We start from the raw sequence: 15,024 nt of genomic DNA, 5'->3' as shown, positions 1-15,024 counted from the left end.
ATATCGTCTTTGCTATAAATTAGCATTGTAATACCTAATTTCAAAAGACATAATATTATTTTGTTTGCTAGAGTTTATTCTATGAAAATGATGAATGGCTGTAAAGATGTGGCTATTATGTCTTTGCAAGATGAACAGTGAAGACGGACAAGTTTACTCTCTTTATATAATGTAATTTTCTTGCTTTACTTAGTACAACCTTATGCAGTCAAAACATAAACAAACAAATTGTAAATATAGAGACGAAAATCTTTCGGATTTCAGCTTTCTCAGTAGGTATCACCATACTAAATCAAAGAATTATTTGAAAAGACAATATCGAATTCGTCACTGAATTCACATGTTTATTTTGGACATCTGTACTGTGGCTGTGTTGCAGATTAAACTCTGGAATTGGAGAACGACATTTATTAAATCGCATGTGTATTTGTTTTGAAATCGACTGATCAAGTGAGATGGGTTTGATACACTTTACATTTTGATACTTATTACATTAAGTTAATAACAGTCGTCTTTCCTTCTGCACAGTTTTATGGGTACCACTGTAAAAACAACCAAAAATTACACATTATCAGGGTTCAAGAACTTTTTCAGTCTTGGATCACTCCGTATCTTCTTCTCTGCTTTCAGGAACTGTATCTTGGCGGACTGTTTGTGTCTCTTAACTCTTGTCTCCAGAACGTTTATGAAGAACTTCTTGCTCTGTAAATCCTCCTGCAACATTAATTATATCAAGAGTTTATAGGCTGTTGTTTTTTTCAGGTTAGGGGGGTGGGTGCATTGCTTTCTTCTATGATTTTTGCTTTTTGCGTATGCTCTCTGTTCTGAATATTAAAAATTACAAAAACTTTATGGGTAACTTGTAACTTTCAGACCGATTTAATAAAATGGCTGCGAATATTTTTATTTAACATGTCATCAGGGACCATCAACTTTTTTGTGAATTTTTTTTGTAAAATATACATTGTTTTATAATTTTTTTTATTTTTTTTAAACCTGAGAGGGAGGATCTACAGTTTTGATTTTCTCCAATTCCTCCTTCAAAGAATGAAGGTGAGAGGTTAGCTCCAGCTCCTTCTCCTCCATACTTGCCTGTTCAGTATGTGTTTAATATTAGTGTACATAAAGTGCCGATGTAGAATGTTTTCAACTAATAGTTTAAGCTTCATGATGATGATGTGCATGTACATGTACTGATGATGATGTGCATGTACATGTACTGATGATGATGTGCATGTACATGTACTGACGATGATGTGCATGTACATGATCTGATGATGATGTGCGTGTACATTTACTGATGATGATGTGCATGTACATGTACTGATGATGATGTGCATGTACATGTACTGATGATGATGTGCATGTACATGTACTGACGATGATGTGCATGTACATGATCTGATGATGATGTGCGTGTACATTTACTGATGATGATCTACATGTACATGTACTGATTATGATGTGCATGTACATGAACTGATGATGATGTGCATGTACATGTACTGATGATCATGTGCATGTACATGTACTGATTACAGTATGATCAGTATGATAATAAGGTATGTGCTATCGAAAACTCTTTTTTAAAGCTTGCAGTTAGAAAATCAGAGAAAAGAGAAAAGGGATATTCTCCAAACCAATACCCTGATACCCTCATATTCTCCAAACCAATACCTTGATACCCTCAAAACCTACCAAGCAAACAAAAGTCGACTTTCATTCGAATTTTAATTCCAGAAATCGAATTAAACTCATACATAGATGTTCCAAAACTCGACTTTTTTCCTTGATTTCATACCACTTTTGCACCAAATTTTTGTTCACTTTTAACCACTTCTACACACCACGTTTTTCAAAAGTCGACTTTTAATCGACAAAAACATTTTACTTTTAAAGTCGAATAGTTTTTAAGTTTTAAAACTTATACCTTGATGCTCTCCAAACACTCGTCCCTGACGTGCATGGCCTGCTCCCTGGTTAACTCCTCGACTCCGAACTTGGCAAGGTACGGAGCTAAGAAGTCTAGTTCTAAATCCATCTCACTCTTCTCACGCTCACGCTTAGCGCGCTCCTGGGCCTCACGGCCAGCCTAATAGAACAAATAGGAAATTTATTATTGTTACAGTGATAACCAGAAAACTCTAGAATAGGAAGACGACATTAAAGCAATACTGAAGTGCAATTGAAATCTTTACTTGTAAGTTACTAAATCTTTTATCAGGTATAATGGGTCTGTTTACACTGCACAGTTGGTGTGTCTCATGTTCATTGGACTATTATAACTTGAATCTGAAAGTCGACTTCATATTCCAGAGTTTTCTCTTTCAGTTTACAGTGAGAACTAAAAAACTGTAGAAGTAGCAAGTTTCAAAATATTATGAAATATGAACTATATACGAATGCGTCGAAAAATTATCGATGATTATAGGTTGTAAGTAATATCTGAATGATCTGTTTGGAATTAAATTTTTTTTTTCCCGATCCGAGTTGAATATTGCAACTTTCTGAATTTGTATGGACGTTACGTTATTCGGTGTAATTCGTTTTTGACAATTTTCTCCTTATAGACGCAACAGATAGAAGTAAGATTAGTAGCGATCACCATCGATAATTTTTCGCCGTAAGCCCATACCCCCTTTAATTTTTCGCGAACACTCCCGTTAACGTAATCTTAGAATCAAAACAAAGCTATTAAACAGAGCTATTTATGAGCACTGAAATTAAATAAAAGAAAGCATTATATTTTCTTCTAATTTGGTTAAAAAAAAAACATAAAAAAGATATTGACTACAAAATATTTTAGCAGAGGTTACATGAATTATGATTTTTATTACCTTTACTCTTGCATTGCGTTTAGTATCAAAAAGTCCTACGATTAGACCTGTATTTGTTTCTTCTTCTATTCTCCTGCGTTATCAACCTTGGTTATCCTTTCATTTTAATTTCGAACAATCCTAAAAACCTATTGTATTGAACCGTCCTACACATAGACCTGTATTTGTTTCTTCTTCTATTCTCCTGCGTTATCAACCTTGGTTATCCTTTCATTTTAATTTCGAACAATCCTAAAAACCTATTGTATTGAACCGTCCTACACCTAGACCTGTATTTGTTTCTTCTGCTATTCTCCTGCGTTATCAACCTTGGTTATCCTTTCATTTTAATTTCGAACAATCCTAAAAACCTATTGTATTGAACCGTCGAAGACCTAGACCTGTATTTGTTTCGTGTTCTCCTTCATAACCTTTAGCATCTGCAAAGTTTATAGCGCTTGTTTTCAATGTTTTGAACCAAGGAATATATAAGAGCATTAGAAACTGCCATAAAATAATATGCTAAGGAATTTAACTAACGCTTAGCGGGCAGCACATATTACATGTAAGGTGTTTACATAACTTTCAGAAACTGCAGTACACTATGTTTTCTAGGAATTCGTGTTTTTAGAGCGCTTCGTAACACCTTTTCTATTAACAATGTTGACATTTTTTTCTGGTAAAATTTTTTCAATTTTAACGTCCATAAAAGTTAAATATACTTAAAGATAGACACCGACTAATCTTTAGAAAAATTGGAGTATTATGTAAGTATTGAGCATGTTTAAAAAGGTAACCAATAGTGAGCAGAGAATGATTTGTTTATTTAAAACTTTCCTCAAAAATTATCATCTGCCCCCCCCCCCCCCCCCTCCTCACTTACTCTACTTCTACCCTTCTTCATGCTCTAAATCCCTAGAAATCTATTTAATATCTTGAAAGATTGATTTGTATAAAATACTCTGAGTATCTCCTGTGACAGGAGCCGGAGTATAAAACGTGTCTGAGCTCCAGGTTCTCCGGGTTCTCTAGGAATCTAGGGTTCTCTAAGATTGATTTCCTGTCAATTAACTCTAGAACTTGTTTCTCCATATCCTTGGCTCTGCTCAATACTCGGTTCTGCTCCTTTACTTGATCCCTGAAAAGGGCACAGATTAGAAATATATACAGAGCGACCCATGCTTCACTTGATCCCTGAAAAGGGCACAGATTAGAAATATATACAGAGCGACCCATGCTTCACTTGATCCCTGAAAAGGGCACAGATTAGAAATATATACAGAGCGACCCATGCTTCACTTGATCCCTGAAAAGGGCACAGATTAGAAATATATACAGAGCGAACCATCCTTTACTTGATCCCTGATCAAGGCACAGATTAGAAATATATACAGAGAGCGACCCATGCTTCACTTGATCCCTGATCAAGGCACAGATTAAAAATATAAACAGAGCGAACCATGACTTTACTTGATCCCTTATCAAGGCACAGGTTAAAAATATAAACAGAGCTACCCATATCATATTGGATATTTTTCAAGCTTTAGCGTCACATTATACAGTTTCTGAATGTTTTTATTCAAATAAATGTTAAAATCCCAACGAACAACAACTTAAACTCTCTTGTACTATCTCTGTAACCTATGACTAAGGGGTAAAATCAGTGTAAAATGTAGCATTTTGGTTTTATGAATGATAAATTTAAATTGGCAAAAAAAATCAACTTCTTAGTGGATTACAGCCTTACAGGGCCATGTGTATTATGTATTGAATTTGTATAGCCTAAAATTATATCTGGAACGAATTTTATTTTAAGGTTTAACAGTCATAATATATCATGAATAATAAATTCCTAAAAATATAGTCTTTACAGGGAAAATAATTCAATCTAGGAAACTTTCAATATTAAAAAAAAAAAATATTTCCGTTCAGTCGTAAATGCCATATATTATAAAAATATGCAGTGTAGGATTCATAAATCTGTGTAATAGGATGAAAACTTTGAGACACCATACACAGCAATTGAGCAGTGTACACTTAGAGGTGTACTCAGGGGGGGGGGCTATGAGGGATAATCCCCCCCTCCTTGGATCAACAAAAACTATGGCTTCCAGGGGGTTTTCTCCATGAAATACACATTGATTGTTTTCATGTTGTTTTCCGATTCCAAAGTGTTGAGACCCACTTTAATAAAAAAATAGATTTTTATATTGTTCTGTAGAAATGAAACTAGATCTAGAGGAAGATTATGGTTTACCTATGCAGTATTCTTAGATGATGAATACTTGGAGCTTGTTGTCTTGGATCAACCATGTACACTGATATATCTTCAGCACTGAATAGTTCTACGTTAAATTGATTTGTAAACATGGAAAACTGGTTTTGTAAACATGGAAAACTGGTTTTGTAAACATGGAAAACTGGCTTTGTAAACATGGAAAACTAGTTTTGTAAACATGGAAAACTGGTTTTGTAAGCATTGAAAATTGGTTTTGTAAACAAGGAAAACTGGTTCTATAATCATAGAAAACTGGTTACAAAACATGGAAACTGGTATTGTAAACATAGAAAACTGGTTTAATAAATATTGAAAACCGGGTTTGTAAAAATTGAAAACTGGTTTTGTAAGCATGGAAACCGGTTTCGTAAATATCGGTAAACTGGTTTTCTAAACAAAATAAACCGGTTTTCTAAACATGAAAAACCAGTTTTTATAACCTTGGAACATTTGAAAACATGGAAATCCGGTTTTCAAAGGATGGACATTGGACACCGGTTTATAACCTACTTGACTGTTTTCTGTCCCTCTGTTGTTGGTTTATTGAACTGAATTGTTTGGCTGAGTATTCGGTCTTTCTCACGGTGGAACTTCAGCTTTATACATTCCTAGGTAGGTGGGTAGGTAGGAAGGTAGGTAGGTAGGTAGGTAGGGGTAGGTAGGTAGGTAGGTAGGTAGGTAGGTAGGTAGGTAGGTAGGTAGGTAGGTAGGAAGGTAGGTAGGTAGGTAGGTACTTTTACAGGTAGGTAGGTAGGTAGGTAGGTAGGTAATTAGGTAGGTAGGTAGGAAGTTTGTTTTTACGACAGGTAGGAATTAGTGCAACCGATGTGAGCTCAATAGCTCGGAATCGGAATAGTTCCACTGATTTAACCCCCTCAGTTCTCATTCGAACCGGAGCTAAACTCAGATTGGAAAGTTCCATTGATGTAACCCCTTCAGTCCTCATACATACCCGGAGCTGGTTCGGATTGCAATTAGTCAAACAGGACAGCGTATTAGCTCTTTTGAATATAGCTATAGGTCGGACAGAAAGTGGGGCAGATGATAAGTCGCAAAAGTGGATAAATATTTGTGGTAAGAAAATGCCAACCCAGAAAACATGCTATGAATGCATTTTTGAATGCATTTTTGAACGCGTGGAAAACCAAAGCAACCGTTGCCCAAGATCCTAGTTTAAATTCAAGCCAACAGGCATGAACTACGGCTTAGAAGGAGAAAATAGGATCGGCCCGGTCTAAAACAGAAATGGAGTCAGTTTTGATCAAGGGTCGCAAGACATGGAAAATTAACTCGTCAGTTTTGATCAAGGGTCGCAAGACATGGAAAATCAACTCGTCAGTTTTGATCAAGGGTCGCAAGACATGGAAAATTAACTCGTCAGTTTTGATCAAGGGTCGCAAGACATGGAAAATCAACTCGTCGTACGAGGCGGAGAGTCTGCCAGAGAGCTCTGGCTTTCTATGACTAATTAGTATCATTTTATTCGTACATTTTTTACTTACAAATACACTTTTTCCTATACTTTGTAGATTTACTCACATCAGTTTTAGGCTTTAGATTTCCTTTATTTCATACCACTTTTTAATGGTAACATTAGTTTAGGTCAAAATAAGGGTGATTAGGTAGGTAGGTAGGTTGGAAGGTATTTAGTTTTCCAGGTAGGTATAGATAATTAGGTAATTAGGTACTTTCACAGGTATTCAATATGCTGACTTTATTCTTTACCTCTTCCAAGTTATAAGTTCTCTCAGCTATACCTAAACTAAAAAATAAGATTGGATTAAAAAATATATTTTGTTGTCAAAAACATTTTTTGTGTTTTAATTTTTATCTTATCTTACATTTCTTAGATATCACTAAGATTTCACTAGCAATGTTTCACTTATTGGATATTATTAGCATTAGAAATACTATAATGCATTGGGGTAGTTTCCATGTTATTTTGGACGTGGGTTTTCATTGTATAAAGCCTAAATCTACCAATTTTATGAAAGAATACAAACCTTGGATTGGATTCAGCGACTGAAAATTCTTCGACAAGTTTTAAGATCTTCCTTGGTATCCGGGTACTATCCTCATCCTCAGCAGGTCCAAACTTCTTATCAGGTACTCCGAACACTACCTAGAGTAAATTTCATACCTCGTTACAATTTCAACACTTCCAAAAGACGATTTTTACACTCCGAACACTGCCAAGACTCCAGAGTATAGTTCATTTATTTGAACAACACACGAGAGACGGGTTTTTACTCTCCTAACACTACCTAGTATGGTTCATTACTCCGAACAACAAACTAGAGACGGGTTTTTACTCTCCTAACACTATCTAGAGTATGGTTCATTAATCCGAACAACACTTAAACACACCAGAGACGGGTTTTTACACTCCTAACACTACCTAGAGTATGGTTCATTAATCTGAATAATACTTAAACACACCAGAGACGGTTTTTTACTCTCCTAACGTACCCAGAGTATGGTTCAGTTCTCCGAACAACACACTAAAGACGGGTTTTTTCTCTTCTAACACTACCAAGAGTATGGTTTATTACTCAGAACAACACACTAGATACGGGTTTTTACTCTCCGAACACTTCCTAGAGTATGGTTCATTACTCCGAACAACACTTAAACACACTAAAGACGGGTTTTTAGTTTTACTCTCCTAACACTACCTAGAGTTTGGTTCATTACTCCGAATAACACGCAATAGTCGGGTTTTTACTCTCCTTACACTTCAGCTAGAGTATTGTTCATTACTCCGAACTACACACTATAGCCGGGTTTTTACTCTCCTAACACTTCCTAGAGTACGGTTCATTACTCCGAAAAACACACTAGAGACGGGTTTTTACTCTCCGAACACTTCCTAGAGTATGGTTTATTACTCTGAACAACACACAAGAGACGGGTTTTTACTCTCCTAACACTTCCTAAAGTATGGTTCATTAATCCGAACAACACACTAGAGACGACTTTTTACTCTCCTTACACCACCTAGGATATGGTTCATTACTTTGAACACAACTCTAGAGACGGGGTTTTTACTCTCCTAACACTATCTAGAGTATGGTTCATTACTCCGAACAACACACTAGAGACGGGCTTTTACTCTCATTAAACATCCTCGAGTATGGTTCATTACTCCGAACAACACACTAGAGACGGGGTTTTTACTCTCCTTACACTTCCTAGAGTATGGTTTATTACTCCGAACAACACACTAGAGACGGGGTTTAACTCTCCTAACACTTCCTATTATGGTTCATTACTCCGAACAACACTCTACAGACGGGGTTTTTACTCTTCGAACACTTCCTAGAGTAGGAATATACTCCCAACACTACCAAGAGTAGAGGGATTACAACTAAGAACACTACCTCGAGTAGGGATATTCACTTCACCCAACCAACCTACCTACCTACCTACCTACCTACTATCTAACCTTCCTATTGACCTTCCTCCTTATATACCTACTTCCTAACAAGCCTACCTTCATAGATTTCAGATGATCCTCCCTATCTACATACAGATCCTTTAACTCCCATTCAGTAACTTCTCTTCTCACCAACCCATCTGGTCTAAATATACGTATAGTATAGTAGGTGCTGGTGCCAGGGGGGGTTCAATCGGTCTAATCAAACAGTAGGTGGAGTTCATCCGATCTAAACATACAGTAGGTGGGGTTCATTCGGTCTAAACAAACAGTAGGTGGGGTTCAGCCTATCTAAACATACAGCAGGTTAGGGTTCATCCGGTCTAAACATACAGTAGGTAGGGTTCATCCGGTCTAAACATACAGTAAGTGAGGTTCATCCAAGAAAATGTACCCTTTCTTTGTATCATATCATCATGATTATAATTGTATTATTACGACTGTAATATCATACCTATATTTATGATGAAAACTGTATATTTTAACTTTAGCGTCCTCCCCAATCTTGCTTTCTGTAACGATCTAAACCAAGAAATGTTGAAAAAAAATAGCAATTAACAAAGAATTTTTTTATTTGAACATTTCTTTTACCAATTTCTTTGTTATTTTACCTCTGCAAGCTTATCATCTCTGCCTCTGCCAAACCTCTCAATGACTCTCCCCTCCTGTTTGTAAACCTCTCGCTGGTGGAGTCGGTCAGCTCGGTTCATGTACCGGCACACCACACGCTCCTACATAGGGTACATATCAATCCAGTGCCAGGGCGGTATTAAACAGGGCTAGCTAGGACAATAAGGAGGGAGGGCAGTTCGGTACTACAGCGGGAACAGTACAAAAGTAGTAATAGAGTTGGTACATTACAATTACTATTTGAAATTAAATCAAGAGAATATTAAATTTAATTTTGATAAAGTTTTACATAAAAAGATTTACGTCAAGATATTAGAAATTTTAGAAGTGTACAAACAAACTTAATTTTTTTTCAGCGACATCTTTGTTAAGAATTGAATTAAAGAAAGCTGTATTAGAAATATATGTCAGATATCAGATACCTCCTCTGCATTCTCCAGGTTGTTCTGATACTTGGTAACCCGGAGAACCAACCCGTCCTTTAAAAGATACGGAGCAAAGTGTTCAACCTTAGTCTCCAGGTACCTAAACAGGGGCTACATGAATGTGACATTACTTTGTAAGGTTAAATATGTATAAAGTACAGTGTTAGGCGATTATATTAATATAATGAAGACGACTTTTGATTGTAACTTTGATTTATATGAAGCTGTTAAACAGCATGGATACACTGTACACATAAACATAGAAGTCAAGAGAAGCTATCAATTCTAAAGTCGTCTTCATTGTATTAATATAATCGCTTACTATTGTAACAATCTTTAATCAAAATGGTTTCTCCTTTGAACTGGTGATTTCAACGACAGGTCAGCTTACCTTTCTGTTTTCTGGCCCAGTCGGAAAACCAGATCAAAACTCTCTTTTGGAACTTTTAAAGGTTGAACCCAAGAGTTCATGAGATCCCAGGGTCTTTTAATCATTTCACGGGGCTACAACAAACATATGTTTATTTTTTTTTAAGTTTTCAATTTATTTAAATTTTTTTATACCTTCTCTATTGAGAGTTCCTTCTTTTTTATCCTCATCAGTCCCATCCCTATATCCTTCATTTAACACGTTAATCATTTAAATCTTTGCCTGTAAATCTTGTGCAACTCTTTGATGTTCAAACTTATTTAATTTAATAGAATTTGGTTTGAAATATCAAAGGTCTATATACATACAACATTGGGTGCAAAGATATATGGATTAGAAATTCTTAATTTGTGGGAAAAAACTCAATTCCTTCATGTAAATGATAATTCTAGAGATTTTACTTCGGACCATTGCATTTTTATTTTTGTGAAAGATAAAACCAAGAATTTAAAAAAATGTAGTTTACCTTGGTTGCAACCGGTGAGGGGGGTTTCTCTTCCTTTTTCCTCTCCTGGATCAGTTTAACCCAAACCTTTTTATTCTCAAGGTCCAAACTTTTACCTGGGACCACATTTAATAAATTTGAGCTAGGTCACTGAACTACCAACCACCACATGGTTTAAATATTGAATCCCCGGTTCAAATCTTCAGCTGAATTTAAATCGGTGATTTAAGATTTGAACCGGCGATAGGTTCTGCGACATCTCATTTCATTAAATTCGGTCCCTTGTTATTAAAATATGCATGCATTATGCAATATGCATGTTTCTGCAGAAAAATTTGAAACTTCTTTAATAAAAACAGAAAATTCTCAGAAGTTTTGAACTTTTTTGTAATTTATATCGATGAAAAAGAAAGGTTTTAAAAAAATGGAGAACAAGAGATTCAGGAATGTCGTCTTCCAATTTTCTGGTTCTCACTGTTACAGGAGTTACAGCAAAATCCATTAAAAGAATGAGATATTATTAGGATAAAAGCAAACTTTACCAGATCTATTCAGATTGTCTCCTTGAAGGTTTAACCAGTAGTTTTCATCATTGAATAAACAATTAATCCGGATATAACTAGAATTATCCAGTTTTTTCACATATCCTGATCATTTCAACAGATGTTTTCCAAATGTTCAAAATATATGATCCTCCTATAGGTGGGTCTGCACTTTCAAGAGAAAAAGAAAAAGAGGTGGTTCATTAGAATTGTAAGATGTTATTGAAAGTACATTTTTTGTCAAAGAAAATGGCAAATACAAATGCAAATGCATCTACATTAAAACCAATTTATTAAAAAAATTAGGTAATCATTTTTTGCAATAAGATCTGTTCCTGTTGTAGCTTCGATAAAACAGGGTTCATCCTCCTGAAGAAAAAAACTTTTATCTTATAAAGATAAAAAATAAAACATTTTCCCTTGTAATCAGATTTTTAGGGTCAATAATTTGTTTAAATGCAACCATAAATTTAGTTTAATTCCATGTTTTGATTTGGTTTAGAACGATTACGTTTAGTTTTCAAAATTAGAGGAAGACGACAATCAGAACCATTGTATAGATAAATAATATCTGTTACACCTCATCTGACCTAGGGAAACTGACCTAAGTGTTTTCTGACCTAACTTTTAAGCTGGATGAGTCAGTTTTATGTGGGTCAGACAATAGACATATCTTTAAAGGAAAGTTGTTTGAAATCCACAAAAACGCGCAGGGAGTAAAAATTACTAATTCCTAAAAACTATAAGTTAGATAATTAGTTCGGATAACCTTTAGGTAGGTTTCCTCTAGGTCAGTTTCATAGCATCAACTATTTGTACCTCTGAATAGACCCAGGCGTGTAGGTTCTCTGTTTCTGGTATCTAGGATATGAACCGTTAACCTGGTTTAGTAGCTATAAATTTAAAGAAGCAGTAATGTAAGTATCTATATATTTTTTCTCCGTTTGGGTGTCTGTTTGTTTGTGTGGATGTCCGATTTGCCTCAAATTGTGATTTAGGATATCATAACCAAGGCAATGTTCTTAGATTAGCATTTTATAAAACTTTTGGGAACTTTTGAATGAATTAAAATTGTTTGCAATAAGTAAAAGTTAATTTTTACGACGACCATTACAGCTTAACTCTGTAACTTCTTTTTTCTCATAGACCTAACCGATGAGATGCCAAGCCTACAAGATAGAATAATGAGAGGAAAAGAAATGTGTTCATTTCAATATCTAAGAACGTAATTTTCTTTAAATTCTAAAGTTTTGGAGTTAGGATATGGATTTCAAAATTCGACCTCTAAGAATTTAGATTTAACATGGAACTGTTAGCGCCATTTTAAGTGACCCTCCATACAAACCTTTATCTGATCAATAATGCGATTATATATATTTAGATTTAACATGGAACTGTTAGCGTCATTTTAAGTGACCCTCCATACAAACCTTTATCTGATCAATAATGCGATTATATATATTTATTTTCCTGCAGAATAAAAAAGAAAAACCATAATCAGTTCACAAAATTATAAACATCGATTAGTAATTCATACTTAATCAGAGAAAGCTTAAGGGTACCGTTGTGAATTTGGCATTGCCATCTTTGCATGGAGGGTCACTTGAAATATCGCTTACAGTCCCTTCAATAACGATGATGGATGAGACACAATTTAGTGAAAAAAAATTAAAAATGAAGTTGATGGTTTCCTTTGTAGAGTACTGAGTAGAGATTGTGCTCTTGGTTCTTTCAATCTCTGCCTGCTGCTCCAGGAACTCATGGTATTTGCTCCTAGAGCAAAATAAGATTTAAAATGTGCTCTTTGTTCTCTCTTTTTCTACTTTCAACTCTAGATTAACATGAAATTTTCTCGGTTTTTTCAACATTAGCGAGCTGCTCCGAGAGCACAATGAGGTTTAAATTGTGGACTTGTTTCTCTTAATCTCATGCCTTTGGTTTGTTCTTTGGGTTTCCCTAATCTCGGCTTGCTTAACTAAGAATTCATGATATTTTCTCCCAGAGCAAAATAGTTGTAACATTTTTCTTATGGTGTTTGAGAAAATACGAAATATGTTGGTTATCTCAATCTTAACCTGTTGCTCCAAAAACTCTTGATATTTGCTCTAAGAGCAAAAAAGGTTGAATCCACAAGCACACTTCTTTACCTGAGATCTAGAGGTCTCCTCAGCTTATAAACAGATTCAGTTCCCTTGTCTTCAACTTTACTCATCTCACTCTTTAAAAAATGTAAAAGATAGAACAAAGATGACATTCATTCAACAGTTTTCTAGTTCTCACTGTTTATTAAATTAAATATTTTTAAACCTTCTGGTCGTCCATGAACTTTACTCCACTCAGATCCATCTCGGAGGTTTTTCTATCCACCCATCCTAAACATTAAACATTTTCTATCCATCCATCCTTAAACATTAAACATATTCTATCCACCCATCCTTAAACATTAAACATATTCTATCCACCCATCCTTAAACATTAAACATTTTCTATTCACCCATCCTTAAACATTAAACATGTTCTATTCACCCATCCTGAAACATTAAACATGATCTATTCACCCATCCTTAAACATTAAACATTTTCTATCCACCCATCCTAAACATTAAACATATTCTATTCACCCATCCTAAACATTAAACATATTCTATCCACCCATCCTAAAACATTAAACATGTTTTATCCACCCACCTTAAAGGGACTGTAAAGGAAAATGAAAGGGAGTATAGGATGAAACCTCAGGAATCTCAGGAGTTCAATGATACATATAATACTTCTATCTGATGTTCCTGTCTTGAGAAATAGATATAAAACTGTGTCAAATTTATACGAAAATTTATATATATGCAACTTTGTATAAAAGTTGTAATATTTAACAGATCATATTCAGGAACCAATCTGAAAAGGACGATATCCCACAGTAGCCTGATAAATCTCAGGTTTGCTGCTATTATATTTTTCTAATTTTTATTTTGTATTTTTCATAGATATAATTGATAATATAATTACACATAGTCCGTATAGCCCGTATTACATCACCAGAACTTCAGCCAATGGCAGTGCACTTTACTGGTGCACGTGATTTCCGTCTGTATCACGTGAAAACGATACTGCACTGCCATTGGCTGAAAATCTGGTGACGTAATCGGTTCCTTGTAAATAACTAAAAAGAGAAAGTTATCCAAATGTTATATTGATAATCAGTAACGTGGACATCTTTAAATACTCCTATAACCACCGTTGAATTCTTTCCGTTCATCAATTTTTGATATTTAAGAAATGTTAAATATGATTAAAGGGACTGTACGCGTATTTTTATGTGACTCTTCATATTTTCTTTAGAGCGGCATGTCTGATTCACAACGACAGACATTTAAGCTTTGTCTGATGAAAAGTGTATGAGATATCAATCATTTTCTATTTCAAATTTTTGTTTTCAATTCTGGCTGTTTTATTTTTATCTGTTTATTCTGCTTCAGAAACCGTGCTGGAAATTGTTAGAATAAAAAAATTTTCACATTATTGCTCAGATAAAGGGTTAAAGGGTACCGTTGTGAATCTGGTGCGCCCCTCTCTAAATGGAGTTTACAACAAATGTCCCATTAAACATTTTCAGTTCACCCATCCTTTAACAAGTTATGTTCTTATATCCTGAACTATGGATTTAGAATTTAAATTCTACAATTGTCTTAGTAAACTATCAAGATGCTGAACCAAACCCGCTGAATTGAAACTGGAAAAGTGCATTTTCTTGACAATGTTTTTACTGAATGTTTACAATTAAAAAACATTGACTGTTTGAAGGCAATGAGAGGAATTAAGATATAAGATATAAATTATTCAAGACATTTACTATTTCTGTTTTGTTTTCCCATAGAAAAGGCAATACGAGAAAGTATATATATAAAAAATAGAAGATTTGATTATGAAAACAACTTTATGTTTGTTTATGTCGACCTGCGGTTTCTAACAAACAAACAAACATATGATAAAACAAGTGGAGAAATAGTTGGTAGTAGTGGGGG

At 34.8% G+C, this 15,024-nt stretch overlaps 1 protein-coding gene across 1 annotated transcript; it reads right to left on the bottom strand.

Annotated features, from left to right (window-relative positions):
* Positions 1 to 393: 393 nt before the first annotated feature.
* Positions 394 to 13,389, bottom strand: LOC111699945 (dynein regulatory complex subunit 7). Its single transcript, XM_023470740.1, has 22 exons — positions 13,310 to 13,389; positions 13,150 to 13,220; positions 12,694 to 12,775; positions 11,822 to 11,863; positions 11,338 to 11,371; positions 11,003 to 11,107; positions 10,482 to 10,576; positions 10,150 to 10,203; positions 9,977 to 10,089; positions 9,583 to 9,685; positions 9,142 to 9,261; positions 8,985 to 9,052; positions 8,588 to 8,675; positions 7,098 to 7,216; positions 6,820 to 6,856; positions 5,605 to 5,702; positions 5,074 to 5,151; positions 3,877 to 3,954; positions 2,838 to 2,910; positions 1,931 to 2,092; positions 997 to 1,092; positions 394 to 714 (listed from the first exon to the last, which is right to left on the bottom strand). Exons 1-22 carry the CDS (start codon positions 13,346 to 13,348, stop codon positions 562 to 564), a joined length of 1,908 nt encoding a protein of 635 aa, XP_023326508.1. The 5' UTR covers positions 13,349 to 13,389; the 3' UTR covers positions 394 to 561.
* Between the last annotated feature and the right edge of the window lie 1,635 nt (positions 13,390 to 15,024).

The sequence above is a fragment of the Eurytemora carolleeae genome, unplaced genomic scaffold (assembly GCF_000591075.1).
Source record: "Eurytemora carolleeae unplaced genomic scaffold, Eaff_2.0 scaffold103, whole genome shotgun sequence".
NCBI classification, from domain to species: domain Eukaryota; kingdom Metazoa; phylum Arthropoda; class Copepoda; order Calanoida; family Temoridae; genus Eurytemora; species Eurytemora carolleeae.
The sequence above is the reverse complement of the archived record's forward strand: the minus strand, read 5'-3'. Positions and strand labels throughout refer to the sequence as shown.

Bases quoted from the DNA above. Each gene is read 5' to 3' on its own strand.
- LOC111699945 (XM_023470740.1), bottom strand. From the start codon at position 13,348: ATGGATCTGAGTGGAGTAAAGTTCATGGACGACCAGAAG. The intron at 9,686-9,976 runs GTAAGCTGACCT...GCCCCTGTTTAG, and splicing joins CTGGGCCAGAAAACAGAAAG to GTACCTGGAGACTAAGGTTG. The intron at 2,911-3,876 runs GAAATCAATCTT...TTGATAACGCAG, and splicing joins GTTCTAGAGTTAATTGACAG to GAGAATAGAAGAAGAAACAA.